We start from the raw sequence: 18143 nt of genomic DNA, 5'->3' as shown, positions 1-18143 counted from the left end.
AAAAAAATCACAGAAAAATGTGTATTTTGGGTTACTTTTTAAACCTGGAAGTTAGGGATGATAACTCTCTCTCTCTTTTTTTAAATATAAATCAGAGAAAACCAGGATCCCTGATGATCACCACACTGCAAAGACTCAGCCTGTAGAAATGTACTGGCTTATTAAAAACAAAATTTAAGTCATGGGTTATGGCTGTAGCTGCGATGAACCAAGAGATGTGGGAGGAGCAAATTATTCTTTTCCTAATAGTGATCTTGTTGTAACAAATTCTACCAGTACTTTTTAAAAAAATGTTGTAGGAAGGATTAAGTGTATGGCCATTTTACAATTATCATCATTTATTCATGATGGAATATACTGCGACTGGACAGTGCAGTTCAACCCAACACATTGCTACGGTGCAATCTTAGTTGTTGCGTTTTTATGACAGTAGATGAGCTACTTTCCAGGCATAGCTGTACTCCAACTATGTTTAACAGAGGACCTACGATTCCTGCTGCATGAGTCAGCAAGAACTGAACACACAAAATAAAACATGACAATTACATGCTATGAGACAATGTGGCTATTCACTCTACCAGCCCCACCTGCTGTTCTGTTCAACAACTAGAAGTATCCGAAGGATTAGGACATTTTATTTTGAAAGGCAATGGCACCTAAAAATTCAAACAACGGGGAGCTACATAAATCACAAAATCCTACCTGAATTTGACTGCTACTAAACATCAAATACAACCTTCACCTACAAGTATTTTAAACAGCAGGTCACAAAAGGAAGAAGTCAGGTTGGCCAACGTCTAAGTGTTGAATTTATCAACGTTGGTTTCCAGGAATGAATGCAGATGCCCCAGTAAATATGGCCCTCAATCAAAAGCAGCTTTATGCTTAAGCAAGCTGAATATGGCTTATTTCTGAATAGTGACTCCTGGAAGTCACTACTACACTACCCCCATCAATTTAATGAATAGAGCCATTAGGCAGCACTGCACCTATACACCAGGCAAAAATAAACATAAAAGTGGCTAACGTCTAAATATTTGCTGGGTATCATCAATTTATATCGCATGCGTTTGACATTTTATACTAACAAGTAGCAAATAGATTGCTACATAAGAAGAACTACAATCTTTGTTCATGTTGTACATTGAGCAGCCACCTTTGGCCAGTTTTCTTGTTTCCTCATATAGCAAAATTATGAAAATATTACTGGACAGTAATAACCCCAAAGGGGTACAAGACAGAGGAAAGTTTGAGAACTAGCAATGTATCCAATCTGTCATATACAAACAACGTATATCAGCAGAGTCTGACCTGCTCATGTTAGTTACAGCAAACATATCAACTGTAGGTAAATCAACTTTGGGGCTTTTTAAAAAATAGTATCCCTATGATGATCAGATGCTGCTGAGAAGGCCATAGTATAAACAGACAGACTTCTTTAAAAAATTACTTGCAAAATATTTTTGAAGCATTCACACAAAAAGGCAGATCCTAACTGAATAGTAATTTCTAGGAGGTAGTGACGTTACATGAATTCTAGAACAACAATTTTCTACATGTTATTGTGAGTTGCTAATATTTGGCTATATGCAAGTTTTTGCATGAGAATGCATAGCAGGTACATTTGAACTGTTATTTTCCATAAAGACCTGGCAAAAGCCATGTGGAAGCTTAAAAATATGGCTCCTACATCAAACTCCTGTTCAGTAAAAGAATAATTGAAGTACCCAAACCACAGAATAGCAGCGTTGAGTATTTGCAAAACAAATGGTTCACATGAAAAAAAAAATCCTCAGTGAAGCACTACCTAAATTATTTTGCTGAGGTAGCCAGCCTAACAGAACAAAACATTTTAAGACCTGCAAACGTCCAAGTGATAGGCTAATGGGCGCAACAGAAGTGTGTGGAACCACAGTTATGTCTCTAGACTGGTTTTAACAAAAATAAGATTCTTGTTAAACTTCTTGACAGTTTAAAGGTTTAAAGGTCAAAGCAAATAATTAATGTTTTGAAATTAGTTCTTTAGGATCAATACATCGATGAATCCAACACGAACAGAACTGCTTCAAAAGGCAACTGCAGAACATTCTGCACAGACGGATACATCTTGGACCAAAAAACAAAAACAAAACAAAAAACTGCAACAAAACCTCAGCTTGGCAAGCCCAAATATGGCAGCTGACTTTTTTATGCTGCCTACCTCAGGGTGATTTGCCTGAAATTTGTATCCTGAAATGTTCAAAGATTCTCAAATGAGAACGTGGAAAGCACCACATTTACCTCTCACGCTAAAAAGAATTTCTTACAACGATTTCATTGAGAGACTTTAGCTTGTGCAAGGTCCAGCGCAGGGAATTATGCTGTGAGGGGGAAAATACCGATGTCAGAATAGTACCTTTTACTAGGTCTGCAAAAAGCTACTATAAACTGCTTGGAGAAGGAATGGGATAAGCAGTTTAGATCTCACCTGTACAGAACTGCTCCAGGCTGCCAGCAGGGATTCTGCTTACACTCTCCATGCTTCACTGCCACAAAGCTCTATACCTACCAAACATCACATGTACCACCCCCACATTCTGCCATGGAAATGAGCACAGTATTCTTGCAGTTCCACCTTCCAGGACAATATAGCATCAGAGATGCATACAGACCAATGCTGTCAGTGCTTAACCAACAGTGCTTTGGTAGCACAGGGTAGAGGTGATGACAAAGGCTGACTTAGCAACAGAAACTATGCTAAAGGCACATGACCAGAGACAGCAAAGACACATTCCTCTCAAGAACTTGGAAGAAGAATACAGGATTCCACAGTCAACATCCTTCTGGCTCCTGGACAAAAGCTGTGAATTTCACTAATAAAATGTTCATCTCTCCCCACTCCCATACCTCAACCCCCCATAAGTAACAGGTAACTACTACCAGTTTGTTCGCTCAAGTTATAGAAGTCTGGGCTGTGGATCTGAAGAGCCTAACTGATGATGACCCTGGTTCTGCAGAGAATTTAGTTTTCCACGATGTACAACAATAAATTACAAAACTTTATAGGAAAAATATTGAAGATTTATAATTACATGCTCAAAACTGAGGAAACCCCAGAAATAAAGCTGCACTTTGAGACTACAATCTTGTGGAAAGAAAAACTGTGCACTCAATTAGATACATTGACAAAATGCACACACAAAAGAAACCAATTAATACTGCATGGGCAACATTAGTTCTGGAATTTCCTAACCTTTCAAGTGCTTGACTCAGTACCTAACATCTACTTGTGTGGGCTTTTTTAAGAGGCAATAATAAAAGCAAACACAAAATGAAGGTGGTTTTCTTTTACTAGGAAATGAATCAATAGCCTGAATTTGGTATCCTATTCTAGTTGAGATAGTGAAGCAACAGAAGTGAGCTGTAGAACCAATGAAAACCACTACAGGTTGAACGGATTAAGGATGAAATAACTGAATGGAAGTTCAGACTGAATACTATCCTTTTCTTATTGTGCTGAGCAACAGAGTGATTGGTCTGGTCAAAGGAAGTGCCAACCCTTCATTTGCATTTTTAGATTTTCTCTAGCCATTTGAAGGCTGACAAGCTACAGATTGAGTTAATCAACATTATTAGTACTCTGGGGCTGAAAAGAAATGATGACCAGAAGTTCTGGCATAGATTCAAAACAGATTTAAAAGGCTTTCATATCTGAAATGTGTCACAGCAAGGCTGTCCAACATGCGGCCTGTGGCCTCCCAACTGGCTACCATTCTGCCCACTGCTCTTGCCAGCTGCAGCAGTCAGGGTCTCCAGGCTCCCTCTTCTTCCTCCAGCTTCTGGTTCCTGCCCTTACTCCTAGAGGCAAGGTGATGCAACAGGACAGAGCCAAGTTCCCTGTGCTGTTTGTGCTGCCTGCTTGGCAAAGGGAAAAGTTAGGTATCCTCACACTGTGTGCTGCCTCTGCAACATGCCTGGCCAGGAAAGGGGTACGGGTGTTGCATGCATGGTAGGGGGAGCCAGGCTGCCTGCAAGGTGCATGTGGTGGGGGGAGGATGACCAAGCCCTAAGATCTACGGCCCTACACTCCATGCAGCCCTGTAGCACAGTACTGTCAATACTCCTTGCTTTCAAAGATCTAAACTCCTGTTACACAATTCCCTGTTTTAAATATTCTTACCCAAGATATTAAAAATCACAATGGACAGAAGTCTATTATTATGTCTACCTACCACATATTGAAACTTCTTTAGAGATTTGAGGAAGCCCAGAATGGAATGATAGTCATCTTAAAATAAGTTTCAACTAATGCTCTCTTGCAACTTACCTAGCAAACTCCGCCAGCTGTTTGGGGTCTGACAGGTCAATGCCAGGTATGCCACCAGGAGGAAGTTTCTTTCCTGTCATGTACTCTGAGTAATCTGGCGGAGAATTCTCTCCAATGATCTGTTCTTCCACCACTGTTTCATGGTCAATATCTTTTTTGTCATCTGAAACAAACAAAATAGCCCTGGATATTTAGTATACATAAGCTCAAATACCAGGCAAAATCTTAAGTAGGCAGGATTTTTTTTAAATGCCAAGTTAGCCATTGCTACATTTCTACTCTAATTTACCCTGGTGTTTACCAGCCACTTCCAATTCACCTGGCAAGAACCTAAAGGAATCAGAACAATTTTGCAAACTGCACATACACAGCACACTTTCAGGTGGGGTGACAGGAAAGCGCAGAAGACAGCAACGCAATTTTCAGATGCATGTCCAAACCTAACAAAAGTTAAAGAAAACAAAGTAAAAACGTACTAAAAGTAATGCATACATATTACAAGCTACATGCAATGTGGAAGTGTATAAATATGTTACTTGTCCAGAATGTATCCTGAAAGGCAAAATACTGTAAAAGCCCTGTTTTCTGGCATGAGTGGAGAATGGGGGTGCTGGTAATCTAAAAAATGCTGGTTACCTGAGACACAGGGTGGAAACAGCAGCATGCGAACCCCCTCCCCCCAGAAATTCCAGTTAAATAGAAATGCCAGTTAGTAAAATGCAGGATAACAAGGCTTTTACTGTACTGAGGATCCGGCAGAGCATTTTAATAACTCCTAGCCTTTGCAAGTTTTCACAATTTAGCAGCACCCTTTTCAAAACCAATATAAATACAGTATAAATATTATAATGCAGACTTCATAAATGCATCATTAATTAATATACAATTAATTAAATTGTTATACTGCAATAGTATAAAATTTCTTCACGCTGCCAGTGGGGAACGTTCCCTGGCTCTGGCCAGCCCTGTGCAGTTTGCTCCCAGTGAAGCACATGAATTCCCTAGACATGGCACTGCTGGGTACCAGGGACCAGTGGGCCATTTTCTTCCCTTAATTAACTCCAGGGCAAGCCCATCTCCCCACCCCCAACACACCAGAGCCTCATGGCTGTAATGGAAGGAATCCAGGGATGCCTGGATGCTGGGTAGGACCTGAATGCTGGGTATGCCCAGCTGACAGGGACACGGTTCCAGACTGCCCACCCAGCACACAGGGAGGAGGGGGCCTTTGGGAAGCAGAGACTAGGGTAGGGAATGGGGGTGTAGAGGGGACTGAACCTGGCTATATTAGCTTGGCAGTCCCCAACTCAGACAGACAACCATCATGCAGACCCAAGAAGAACTGATGTGGAATCAGCTGGCCATGTCCTTCAGGGTGTGGCAGGCAGGCCCAGCACAGAGCAAGTGAGAAGTCCACACCAACCTTCGTGTCAAATTGGGCAAGACGCACACACACCCACCCCTGGGCTGTAGATATGCACAGACTAGGGCCACCCAGAGAAGGGCACCCCAGAGCACCGTTAAAAGGACTTTAGAGCACCCTGGAGTGCTGCTGCATCCCAGTTTACTAGCACGAATCTAGAAGACAAGTCACTAACAGAAGGGTATGTATGCTCCATTCTGGACATCTGCCAGCATCCAACCCTATACCCAAGTTACACCTAACAAAGCCAGAACTAGTCACTGATAACAGGAGCGGGAATAATGGAATAATACCAACCATGAAAGGCAATAAATAGGCACTCTCTTCAACCTCATCTTTTCTTTACATGTTGTTTGGCTGTGCCTCTCCAAGACTTGCCCCTTCTTACATACGATTGTGAAGAACCAACCTTTCCTCTTTCCATATCTCATCTTTGTGATTGTAATCCATTATGCCTTTTTCAGCTCCATTCAACACACCACACTGACCATCTACCTGCTCAGTCGTTCTGCTACATCATTCCCTCCTTCCCTGCAGAGAGATTTCCAATCCTTCCTTTTGCAGCGTTTCACACCCAATCCACTTCCTAACTTCACTATTTTATGGCACCATTGGTCACCCCCTTTTCTCTCCCAATGAATGCAATCAGCAATTTGTTCACCCTTCTCAAGAATTTTCAGGCTTTCCTTGTTGCACTCAATTGCTTAAAACACTTCAGGATGCTTTACAGATCAGTCCATATCTCTCTCCAAAGTTCTCCAAGAGTCTCTTCTACCATGCCAATACAAAAGAATGGTTAGGTAAATGCACGAGAAAGAGCATGTTGTGCTAATCTATGCACACACAGTCATGCTCTTGAGACAAGTTTTGAAAGCAAAGCTTCAAAAGAAACAGCACTATGGGTAGGGTGACCATATTGTAGTTAAAGGAATCCAGAATGGGGTAAGGGACCCCGGGGGGGGGGGGGCTAGAAACAGTCCCTCCCCCTGCCACTAGCATCCAGCCCAGATTGCAGTTGCTACATGCAGTCCAGGCCTCAGCAGCAGCCACAGTAACAGGGCAGGAGGCTGCTAGGGGTAGGCAACCATCCTGGCTTTCTCCATGCAGATGCCCAAGTTCTGGCCCTGGCCTCCTTTCCTGGCGCACCCCCTCCCCTCCAAGCACTGCTCAGCAGGAGCCAGGTCATGCAAAAAGGGTGGCAGCAACCGAATCCAGAACTTTTGCTTCATCAACCGGCTGGGAAGCCAGGACAGCCAATGAAAACTGGGACATATGGTCACCTTAACTATGGTCACCAGACCTGCCATTCCAAAGGCATTTGCAACAAATTACAGGTTTCAAGACCTTCCTTCATGTCCTACAAAGAAACTCTATCATATCAACGGGTTTCTCTCTCACCTTGTGCATAGAAGAGACTGGGTTCCCTCTTCCCAACCCCATTTTGTAAATAAAGGATAGGGATAATTCAGGTCTTTGATCTGAAAGCTGACAAGGGAGTACTGCTCCCTGCCAGCTCAGCAGCTCCCTTCTTTGAGTTTCTTACTCCCACCAGAGTAAGAAACAGACAAGCAGGCATGACCCTGCTGCTGCCCTGCCTGTTCCCCAAGCCTGTGGAAAGGGCAATATTACCATATTTTCTCCCTACATTAGGGGTTGGCAACTCACACTCTTCTCAGGCCTCCACAAGGAGAAGTGGTAACAGTGCCTGGGTCCTAGAGCCTGCCTATCCACATGCCTCTGACCCCAACTGGGTCACTCTGGCCCTCAACCTAAAAATGTTGCCAACTGCTACCCTAGATATTTCAAAGGGAGCCAAGTGGCGTCTTCACTCTAGAGAGGAGCCGAGGTGTCTGTTTCCGAGTGCTCATTATTGCAGAGTTCAAGCTAATAGCATCAGAAACCCAGAGCCATCTCCCTTCTTTTCACCCACTCCAGTTTACAAAGAGCCTTCTGAAAAACAGGAGTAACAATCTGGTTAATGAAATACTGGTAAACATGGGACATCTTTACCTACTCCAGTAATTATACTCTATCTGAGCTCACAAAGCAAAGTCAGAAATAACACCCTGGGTACTGTAATGCTATTCCCACTGTCCTGTTTCACTTGCGTAGTGCTACTCTCCCAAGCTGCCTCTGTAGTACAAGCAAGTCAAAAAGAAAAAAAAAAGCCACAGCTTCCTAGAATGAAATCAAATTCCATTTTGCAGCTAAAATTTAGAAAGACTAAAGAGATGAAAAGCACAACCTCAGGGCACTAGGTATAGCTCCACAAATATTCAGAAAACAAGGCAAGGCAAAGGAACTACAGGGGAAAATGTAATAGTTGGGGCACAAATGTCAAGAATATAGAAACAGTAAGAGGAATAGGGAAGGATATGTTAGGGTTATTCTTATTACTTGCTACTTTTTACTGTATTTCTTCCATAGCCACCTACTGCTCAGCAAATTAGGCAAAAGAGGACTAAAAGACCTACATTACGTAAAGTTGTTAAAAAAGGTGTGCACACAAACTGAAGAAGAAACATACCAAAGTAAGGACAGTGCTCTCTAATTTGGAATGGCCTCTTTCAATCTACACCACTGAGCTATTTCTAGAAATGTTACTGCTAGTTTGGGGGTTTAATCTGATCTACCAGATCAAATAGCAGTGCTCTTACGTGTTCAGTGATGAAAGAAGGGGAATAAACTCTCTCATTAAGCCTTATCTCTTCTTTTGGTAAGAAAACGAACAAAAAAAAAAACACAAATCAACAAGTCCTATTGTCCACATAAAACCAAAAAGCAGCAAGAAAGGTGATTCTCTCAAATATTGCTTTCTATTCCTAACAACTTTCATTTTCTGTATTTTCATCTTGAACAGTACTGAAAAACAATTGCTCAAAGAATTGTTTGATAATTGTTCAAAGAACTCAAACTTAGCCTTTGCTTTTAAGCATCTCAGTTTTATAGCGCAGGCAGCAAGATCCACCATCCTAGTTCCAAAATTGCAGGCAGATAAACCTCAAGTTTAACAGCCATGTTTTTCCTCAAATGGTTAGCAGCCTGAGGTACAATATTTCAATAACATTTATAACATGCTTAACAGGGGAGTCTCTTCTTTTTCTTTTTTTCTTTTTGGTTTTAAACCATATCCTTCCCATAAATTTTACGCACTTCTAAGTTGTTACAGCTTGTCCCAAATCCTTTGGCTGGAATGAATTATGTCTACATCTGGGTTGAACAATTCTGCAAACTCCCCAAACTTATTTGAGCTGTTTTATGTAACTTTCACATTCTCCTCTAAATCAGATGCACTACCAGGGGTCTACAATTCTGCAGAGCCATTTCATCTGGCCCACAGACACAGGGCTTCTGTGTATTTCAAGAAGGAGGAGCTCTGCCTGGGCAGCAGGAGCTGTGGCTCCAGCAGCTGTGCAGGCTGGGTTGGAAGTGGCATGCACTTGGAGCCAAGTTCAGTTCAAGTGGCTGCACCACACCTTGCTGACCCCAGCACTAGGTTCAGCAGGAAACGCACCATGCCACCTCAAGTTCTTTTCTGCTAGTCTCGAGACCTACACATACCTACACACTTTCTTGCTGCTTCAAGGTCAGTTACCTCACTGACATACCTCTCCCTCTAAGAAGTTTATCAAGTGAGATTTTACTTCTACAGATATGATGAAAACTGCATCCTACATGAAGTCTTACAAATAAAATATGAACAACTATAAGTGTGCCAACCACAAATCATGAAAACTGTTTTGTAACACACAAGTAACAATTATGGCTCCCCTTTACCAATGTGATCAACATACATGAAAATTGGTGTAAGGATTTTTTTTTCAGATGCAGAAATACTTATTACAGTTTTTACATTCAATTTAGGCACATCATATATACAGAGGGGAAAAACTTTCTAGTATAGCCTACAACAGGGATAGGCAATTATTTCGGGCAGAGGGCTGCTTATTAAGTTTTGGCAAGCCATAGAGGGCCACATGACAGGCAGCCGGGGGCAGATAAATATTAATTTTCTAAATTTTTTAGGGACCCCACAGGCCAGACAGAATGGCCTAGTGGGCCACATGCAGCCCACCCCGGCCTATAATGAATTGAAATAACTGTCTGGCATGCAGTTTTGAGACACGGACTGCACAGCCTGCAGTTCAGTCTCTTACCAGAACTGAAGCGTTATATCAATAGCATCAGAAGATCAGTAGGTAGATTTTTAGGAGAAACTTTCAGAAAAGTTGTGTATTTTCCAAAAGACTAGTACTACTCTTCTGGGAGGTGTGCACTGTAGAGATAACTAAGTTCTTACTCAAACAAGCTCCATAACCTGCCACCCTAATGGTGCTTTCAACATAGACTACCTGGCTTGCCTGGGGCTATAAAGGTAAAGCCCAAGCAAGCTTTCATTAAGTCTGATAACTCAACTGCTTTGAAGTATGGACACAGCTTAAATATTTGAATATAGATAACCCACAGTCCACTGTGACTAGAAAGACAGGTTAGTTCTTCCACATATACTGCAAAACAATGCCAGAACTCCATTCAAAATATTTTAGCCCACACCTCCATTCAAAATATTTTAGGGGTCCACAAATGAAAATAAAAAAATTGAAAACCACTGCCTTAAACCAGTGATTCTCAAATTTGTTTATACCAGGACCCATGTGTAAACTTTGATGCCCAGTCCCAACCTAGTAACCCTCACTCCCGACTCACAGCCCCTTAGTGTGCCACAGTCCCTTAGTGTGTGGGGCAGGAGGTGAGTGTGTGGAGCCAGGGGGGAGAAACTAGCAGCCTGGAACTGAGTTTGCAAGAGAAGAAACATGGTTTCCCACATTTTTCATTTTATAAGTCTGTTGAACCATTTTTAAAGTTTGCTCGTGACCCTTTCATATATTCTTGTGACCCACTTTTGGGTTGCAGCCCATTGGTTGAGAAACACTGCTTTAAACTATACAACCAGCATGGAGCCTCCTTAACAAGGGTGGAGCACAGAGCTGCAGAGTGGGGAAGTATACTTCTCTGCAGCTCTGTGGTCCCACCATACTAAACTCCAGCAGCTTCATACTCCAGCTTCCAGTGTCCCCATTGCAGTGCCTTCTTTTACCCCCTGCACCCCTAGGACAGGAATGGGGGAGGTAAGGAGGTAACCCATAGCCCCAATCAAGCCACCTGACCAAAGGAAACCCAGCAGTGTGGGGAAATTTCAGTGAGCCTTGAATAACCGCAATGAATTGAACTTTTCCACAGCTTTCAACCAACTTGGTAAAAGGTGCAGCCAGGGAAGGTTGGGGGCTCCCCCGTTCCATCTTCTTGCCATTGCAACCATCCTCCCAGTATTTGCAGGGCCTCACCTGCCCCCAAGGCTGTACTACCCCCGGCAGTAAGCTCAGGAGAGCGGATAGATAGTCCAGAGAAAAGGGCAGGGTGAGAGGAGGGCCAAGAGCAATGTATCCTGGAGGGCCCAAATTGCTTGCTTTCTTTCCATGGGAGCAGAATGCTGTTATTGCAACACCACCTACATAGCACAACCCAGAGATAACCCTCACCCTAAGTGGCACAAATTTTTGTGCCTTAATACACAGACACTCATGTTTTAAGTGTCGTTAGTATGGTCTAAGTCAGGAGTGTCAGAGATCAGTATTATCAGTGGAGTAACTCTGGGGTTATACAATGCAGCCCTGGAGAGGCTGGGGCAGGATGAAGCTGCACACAGTGCCCAATCTGGCTGCTTCAGGACATGCACTGGAACACAGGGTTGAGCTATGGTTTGGTCTGGTTGCTCAGCACTGCTTACCTGGCCATACCCCTGATCCAAGTATACCATGTAACAACACCTTTACAATGTCTGCTTACACACAGATACAGCTAATATGGATGCCTATCACCTAAACCAGGGGGTCAGCAACATTTTTGACCACAGTGCCAAAAAACCCTGCAACCTGGACTTCAAAGATGGTGGCATGCCAGGGGTGCAGGGCAAGGGAGCTACAAAGGACCTAATCTTGTTACAGCAGCACACCCAGCCCCTTCTTCCACCCCTACCATGGTACCTCCTCAGGTGCATGCACAAGGTGCTGCCAGCAATGAGCAAGGTCAGGGCTCCAGACCCTGGTGCAACAGCTTGCAGCTTCAGGGGTTGCCTGCTGCAAGGAACCTGGGCTCTAGCTGGATCACCACCTCCATATGGGGGGGAAAAGGAGCTGTTCCAGGGGCAGGCTGTTGTCCCCCACCCAGAACTCCTCCAGGGAGCAACTTCAGCAGCCTTCCAGCAAGCCCCCTTCCCCAAATCACAAAGCATCAGCTGAGCAAAGGCACAGAGTACACACACATACAAAATGGCATGGGGAGAAAGGGAAACATTTGCAGCCACCCCCCCCCCCACACAGAATGAAGATAGGGAGCCAGCATTCAAAGAAATGCACCCCCCCCCGCCCCAAACAAATAGGAGCAGCGTGATGGGAGTGGAGGGAAAGACAAGAGATAGCTGCTGCTGACCACCAGACATGGGCACAGCAAGACAGAGTACAGGGCACATCCCAAGGGAAGCCCAAGCAGTGGGCACATAACCCCCACTGCAAAAGAAACAGCAAGGGATCAGGGATGGGCTGAGCAAATCCCAGTCTGCTCACAGCAGACAGCCACAAGCCTGTATGAGGGCACACAAACTCAGCGCAGCTTAACACCGGCAGCAGCTGAATGTGCACCTTAGGGAGCATGGTGCGGAAGGGGCTGAGGCTGTGCTGCTCCCAGCCCCTTCCTCACCATAAACCGAGATGTGTATGCAGATATCACCAACCATGGAGCCAGGCCAAAGCTCCAAGTGCACCTGTTTGCAGCCTGCCCATCACCTGCTGCAAGTAGCCTGGACTCCATGGCAGCAGCAGCTGCACACATGCCTTGGTGTGCACAGCAGAGAAGGGGCTGGGGGCAATGGAACTCCAGCCCCTTCCCTGTCATGTGCACGCAAAGTGCATGCAGACAGCACTACCATGGAGCTGGGTGGGGGCTCCAGACTGGCTGCAACCTCCCAGCTGCCTGCCACATCTGGCCTGGGCTCTGGACAGCAACTGCCTGCTGCAGAGCCCAGGCTACTCACAGCAGGGCTTGCAGTCTCCCTGCCACCTGCTGTGAGCAACCCAGTCTCTGTGGCCAGGGACAGTTGCCCAGAGTCTAGGCCAAATGTGGCATGCCAAGCAAAATGGCATCACATGCCATGCTCTGGCACACATCCTGGGGGTTGCCAACCCCTGACCTAAATTAACCCTGCAATGAAGACATACCCTAGAGTTGGGGCTGATTGAGAGTTGGGCCTGATTGAGAGAGACCCAACATTTTCTTTCACATCTGTATGAGAAGTGCAGCAGATCCACTTCCTGAACAATTCAGGACTGAATAGCAGTTCAGCGCTGTGACCACATAAAAGGTATGCCCCAGTTTCTGGCTTGAGACAGGGCCGCCACATTTCCCACAGTTTACATGCTATATAGCAGCAGGGCTGGCCCACAATTTTTGGGGCCCCCCGCAAGATATAGTTTTGGGGGCCACCCCAATCCATCAAAAAAAAAAATCAAAATTACAATTAATTGCAATATAAACTCACTGAAAAATAATAGTTGGGGCAGGGGGGCTGCATGCACATGGGCTGTATTGTGCGGGGTGCAGAGTGGAGGCAGCACATGCTGGGGATGCCTGGGTTTCCTCCTTGGGGCCAGAACAGAGCCAGGGACTCCTCCCCTGCTCAGCTGGGAAGAGGATCCCTGCCTGCACTGAGCCCTTTAAACAGGATGCAGGGGGTGGTGGGCAAGCAGGGCATGGCCGCTTAGCTGCGGGGCCCCCTGTGGCTGCCGGTTCTGCAGGATAGGTGAGCCAGCCCTGTATAGGAGTTGACTTTGCAGAGGAATACCAAGTTAGCTCCATCCACTTTAGCCCCATGAAAAAAATGCAGGGTGCTAGAGAGGGCTTCCAATTCCTATATTCATCTGCTTTATGTGGCTGCTATCTAAAGAGTAACTTGAGTAAAGGAAGAGACACCTCCTTTAAGAGATCAAAAGGACACTGCAAGACAATACTTGGCATGTTGGGCATCCCAAAATGGAGCCAGATGTCTCTGTTGATGACAGTACAGGTTTCCTTTGCTTATGCAGGCTCTGTATATGTGAATTTGCTCTTATGCAATGACCCTTTTTATACCCAAAATTAGTTATATGTGAGGTAAATTCACTCTTACACAATCAGTATAGGCACACTTCTCCCCTCCCCCCTCCCAAAGCAGGTAAGTCTGTGGGGGGATGGGAAAGGGCCATGGGGCCAGGACCCCACTTACCCCAGCCCCTGAGCTACGCTATGCTGTGGTGCAGGCAGCTGGCATTTGCCGCCGCTGGGGCCACTGCAGCACAGGCTGTGGTGACTGAGGACAAGTAGAGCCATGGGGAGTGGCGCAACTTGTCCCCACTCACCCCAGCCTTGCTGCAGCACCCCTAGGAATGGCCAACGCCAGCTATGTGCACGTGCTAGGCTGCACTGTGCCCCAAGCCCCTCAGGGCCCCACCTGTCCCCACTCACCCCAGCGCTTGGTGCAGGGGCCCCAGGAGCAGCCAACACCACCTGCCTGCACCACAGCAAGGCACAATCCAGCAGCTGGGGCGAGTGCAGACAAGCCAAGCTGTGCCCCATGCCCCTTGGGGCTCCAGTTGTTCCCACTCACCCCAGCTGTGGACAGAACTGTTAGTGGGTGCAGCTCTTGTTGCTACAGGCACCCTGGGAGGGGTGCAGGCTGGGGGACTGCGCTGGGCTCTTCCCGGGGGGCATGAACCCCCAGATCTGCACACAGGATGACAACAGGCTGCCACCTGCCCCAAGCACCTGCCCCTTCCCTAGCCCCAGCCTCAGCCTCACTGCCCTCCTATCTCACCGCCATGGGAACGTATCCCTATTTGTTACTTAATAAACTGGGTTCCCTTTACGCAAAAAAGTTGATTTATGTGCAGTTTTCCAGGAACGCATGCATGGCATAAAGCGAGGGAAACCTGTATTAGAAAAGATGCTTAAATAAAAGTCTCAACGTTCCTTCTATAGGTTTCCCACCTCTTGGACAATGGCAACACATCCTAGCTGGATACCTTTAAATTCCTAAGAGCATCTTCAAGGGATGGCAGTACCAGAACAATCTCTCCAACAGAATGAAAGTGGAGTTAAGTTGTACACATTTTATATAGCTATCCGGTTGATCTAGAAACTGAAAAGGCAGTTTGTCCTGTTCAAGTCTCTTCTCAAGTAGGAAGCAGCCAGTGTGGGAGGGGCAGTGAAGCTGTCACATTTATTAGGGCTTATAATTAGTTCTGCATTCTCTTTGGAAAAACAGGACAAAGGTTTGTACCAAATGCTCTCAAACCGTGAGAAGAACCCTTGAGTTGTGCAACAGTTAAGACCTCCATTAAGTCCTTTTATTCCTGTTACATTTTACTACCATGGTCTGCTTTTCCTTTGTCTCAAAGCTTCTTGGGCCTCTGCAACCCTGATGTTGTCAAGGACATCCACCCAACCCTTCATGGAAATCTGAAAAAAGATAAATCTGCAGGGAGCTTCAGAGGGCTGATTTCTTGGCTTCTCAACATCAACTGCCTGCTGCACTGTTTTTTTTAGAATATCTACCAATGCACCTGTGGTTCTTCCATTCTTAAATGCAAGTTGGACTCTTGCTCAATATCCCTAAACGCTTGTACTGTCTGGCTCAAATATTACAAAGCAGAGAATACACTGTAATCTAATTAAATTGTAAGAAATCAGGAGAGCAAGGAAAAACAGCAGACAGTTCCCACAAAGACAGGCAGAAACAAACAAACAAACCCCAGAATGCCTGCATAGCAGAAAGACAGAAGTGTACAGCAGAAACAGAGAATTTTGGCATCCCCTAAATGTTACAGCAACCGCAGCTCCCAACTGAAACACAGGGAAAATTGCACCCAAGAACAATTTGTTCAGGCTTTCTGCAAGTTCAGGAAGAGACCATTTCAGCACAGTTTATGATGTGTTTGTCTCTACGATTTCTTTATAACTGCAAAATCAGAAACATTTTTGTTTGAAAACAGCTCATTCTTCAATACTATATTGTAACAGATAAATCTAACAGATATGCCACATAGGATCAAGTGCTTGCTAATTAATATGAATTCCAGTTCTACTGCAGAACCGCAACCGCCTTTTACTTCCTGGCTTTCTGTAGTACCCCGGACAAAAGGAAAAGTGGATGGTGAGTCTACATCTGTTCCTATATACCAAGACTAGGACAGTGCATCTGTGCCTACTCTCTTCTAGAAAAAAATTCTTGGTTGTGCTCAGAAGCAAAAGTAGCATGTCAAATTCCCAGTTACGCAGCAGACTTCTGCGGATGGAAATTCCATTCTACCTCATCTACTTTCTTTACCCAATTTGCTCATTACTGTTACTCTTGACGTACAGTGCAGATGGAGAACAGGTTCTCTCTCCTCTGCTCATGTCAACCAGCCTCGTATATCATATTGCTGGAAGAATCTTGAACTGACAAAGTGCTGCATAGATCAACACTGTCACCATTTGATTCCAGCTTTTGTGAGGCTACTCAGAGGCACTTTGACCTTCCAAATCATCAATATAGCTACGACAATTCAAGAAAAATCAAGTTTAGGAGGACTCTTTAGTTTAGAAATGAGCCAAATAAAAAGACAACTCAGTTGAGCTACTGATGGGTGTAATTTACACTCAGAACTAAACACAATTACACTTAAACAGATTAAAATATATAACTACCCTCTGAAATCTGCCACAAATCTGAAGGCAGATTCAATACTCTTGGATCATAGAACAGTCAATTCTTTGTCTTCATCAGCAAAAGCAAGGCTGTCCTCCACACTTAAAGGAATAGCCCAATAATTACTTGCTCCCATTGGGGGGGGAGGGGGGGGGGAATAAAAACCTTCTGTAAGTACCTTAATTCATAGTTACCACTTACTGAGATTTTGGTCCCTTCTTCTTCAGCACAAGTCAAATGCCAGTGCATTAGATGTCAGGGATAAGATACGTCAGTTCCTGTGTTCCTAATGACAAAGAGCAGCAGATGTTGGAGGGGAGAAAACTTCTACAATGTGTTAGTGTGAAGTGGAGTACATTTTTAAATTGGCCTTTAAAATCCCCAAGTCTCAGTGTAAATCCTTGAAGTGCAAGTTCCATTTCATGGGTTTCCTGTATTATGATTACCAAAGATGTACATTTCTGAACCCACACTGTGGTTTTAGTATCATATTTGGCCACTCTATGCTTTCCTTATTTAGGAGGGCTTCACAAAAAATGTGATATTTAGTTTTAATACATGCAATTTCTATGCAGACCAGACCCTTGTTGTTTAAGGCACTAAGACTTTGTGAAGCCACAATTTCAATGCTGCCTGCCCAAATCTGGAGACCAGTTCCAAGCCTCCCTTCCTATTCACAGTTTCATCAAGCTCCAGCAAAATGCAAATTGTAATTCCCCCCCCCCACATCTACCAATCAGAATCTAGCCCAAGGACCAACCCACTGAGGACAAAGACTGAAAACAAAGCAGAGGAAGGCACTGACAGAGGACACCTTTGCAAACACTGTAAAACCAAGGGATTAGCATTTTATTGCCTAAACCTGCTTGCAATGCAACCAGGAAGCTTTTAGGAAGAAGCAAAAATATTATTTCTTCTTCTTACCACATCACATCTATCAGGCAATTTTACCTAGGAACCTACCCAAAACTGAGGTGGCAGATAGGCAGTTTCATGGGGCGATCATGGTGCCAGTTGCCATTTTCATCAACTTACTGTGGCAGGCTCCTCTCATTTCCGCCCCCACAGACACACCCCCCCACATTGGCAACAGGGCACCAAGCCCCACCCCCTTCCCAATGAATGGCAGAGAGGGACAGGACCATATGAAAGGCAGCCCCCTCAGCCAAGTCAACAGTGGAGGAAGCAGCTACCGCCTTGGCTGCTCCCCTTCATGACTGGAGCTTCCTCCTGCCCTATGGGTGGTTACTGGGAGCCACCATTTTATTTTCACTAAATCCACCTTGCTCCCCGGTGATTCTACACAAAATTGCAGAAACCACCATTTTTCACAGCATTCACAGAAATCATAATTTGAGTAGGTCTCTACTTATATTGGCTCTGGCTAGTAGAAGACTAAGCCCACACATCATCCATCAACTGCAATCCTGGTATTTTCTCTTTCCCCAAAATCCAGGAGAATAAGATTCACCATGGCCTCCGATTTCTTTGCCTCCGTCTTCCTAAGTAGGGACCAGAACAGCCACCTCCCTGCTGGCCCCCCCTCGGGCCCCGGGGGAGGCACACCTGGGCCACGGGTTAGCAAGGATTTAGTTAGGGAGCTTTTGGAGGGGTTAGACATATTCAAGTCAGCC

The 18143-nt window shown here is 44.9% G+C and overlaps 1 protein-coding gene across 1 annotated transcript in view; it reads right to left on the bottom strand.

The window, feature by feature from the left end:
• The window catches only part of YY1 (YY1 transcription factor), a 40274-nt gene that overhangs the window by 16221 nt on the left and 5910 nt on the right, over positions 1 to 18143 (bottom strand). The window contains exon 2 of the mRNA XM_019552509.1: positions 4307 to 4469. Within this exon, the coding sequence (XP_019408054.1) occupies positions 4307 to 4469 (163 nt within the window). The remainder of the gene's footprint in view (positions 1 to 4306; positions 4470 to 18143) is intronic.

The sequence above is a fragment of the Crocodylus porosus genome, unplaced genomic scaffold (genome assembly GCF_001723895.1).
Source record: "Crocodylus porosus isolate Cpor-Errol unplaced genomic scaffold, CroPor_comp1, whole genome shotgun sequence".
In the NCBI taxonomy this organism is placed as follows: domain Eukaryota; kingdom Metazoa; phylum Chordata; order Crocodylia; family Crocodylidae; genus Crocodylus; species Crocodylus porosus.
Note: the sequence above shows the minus strand (reverse complement) of the source record. Positions and strands in the feature narration are given on the sequence as shown.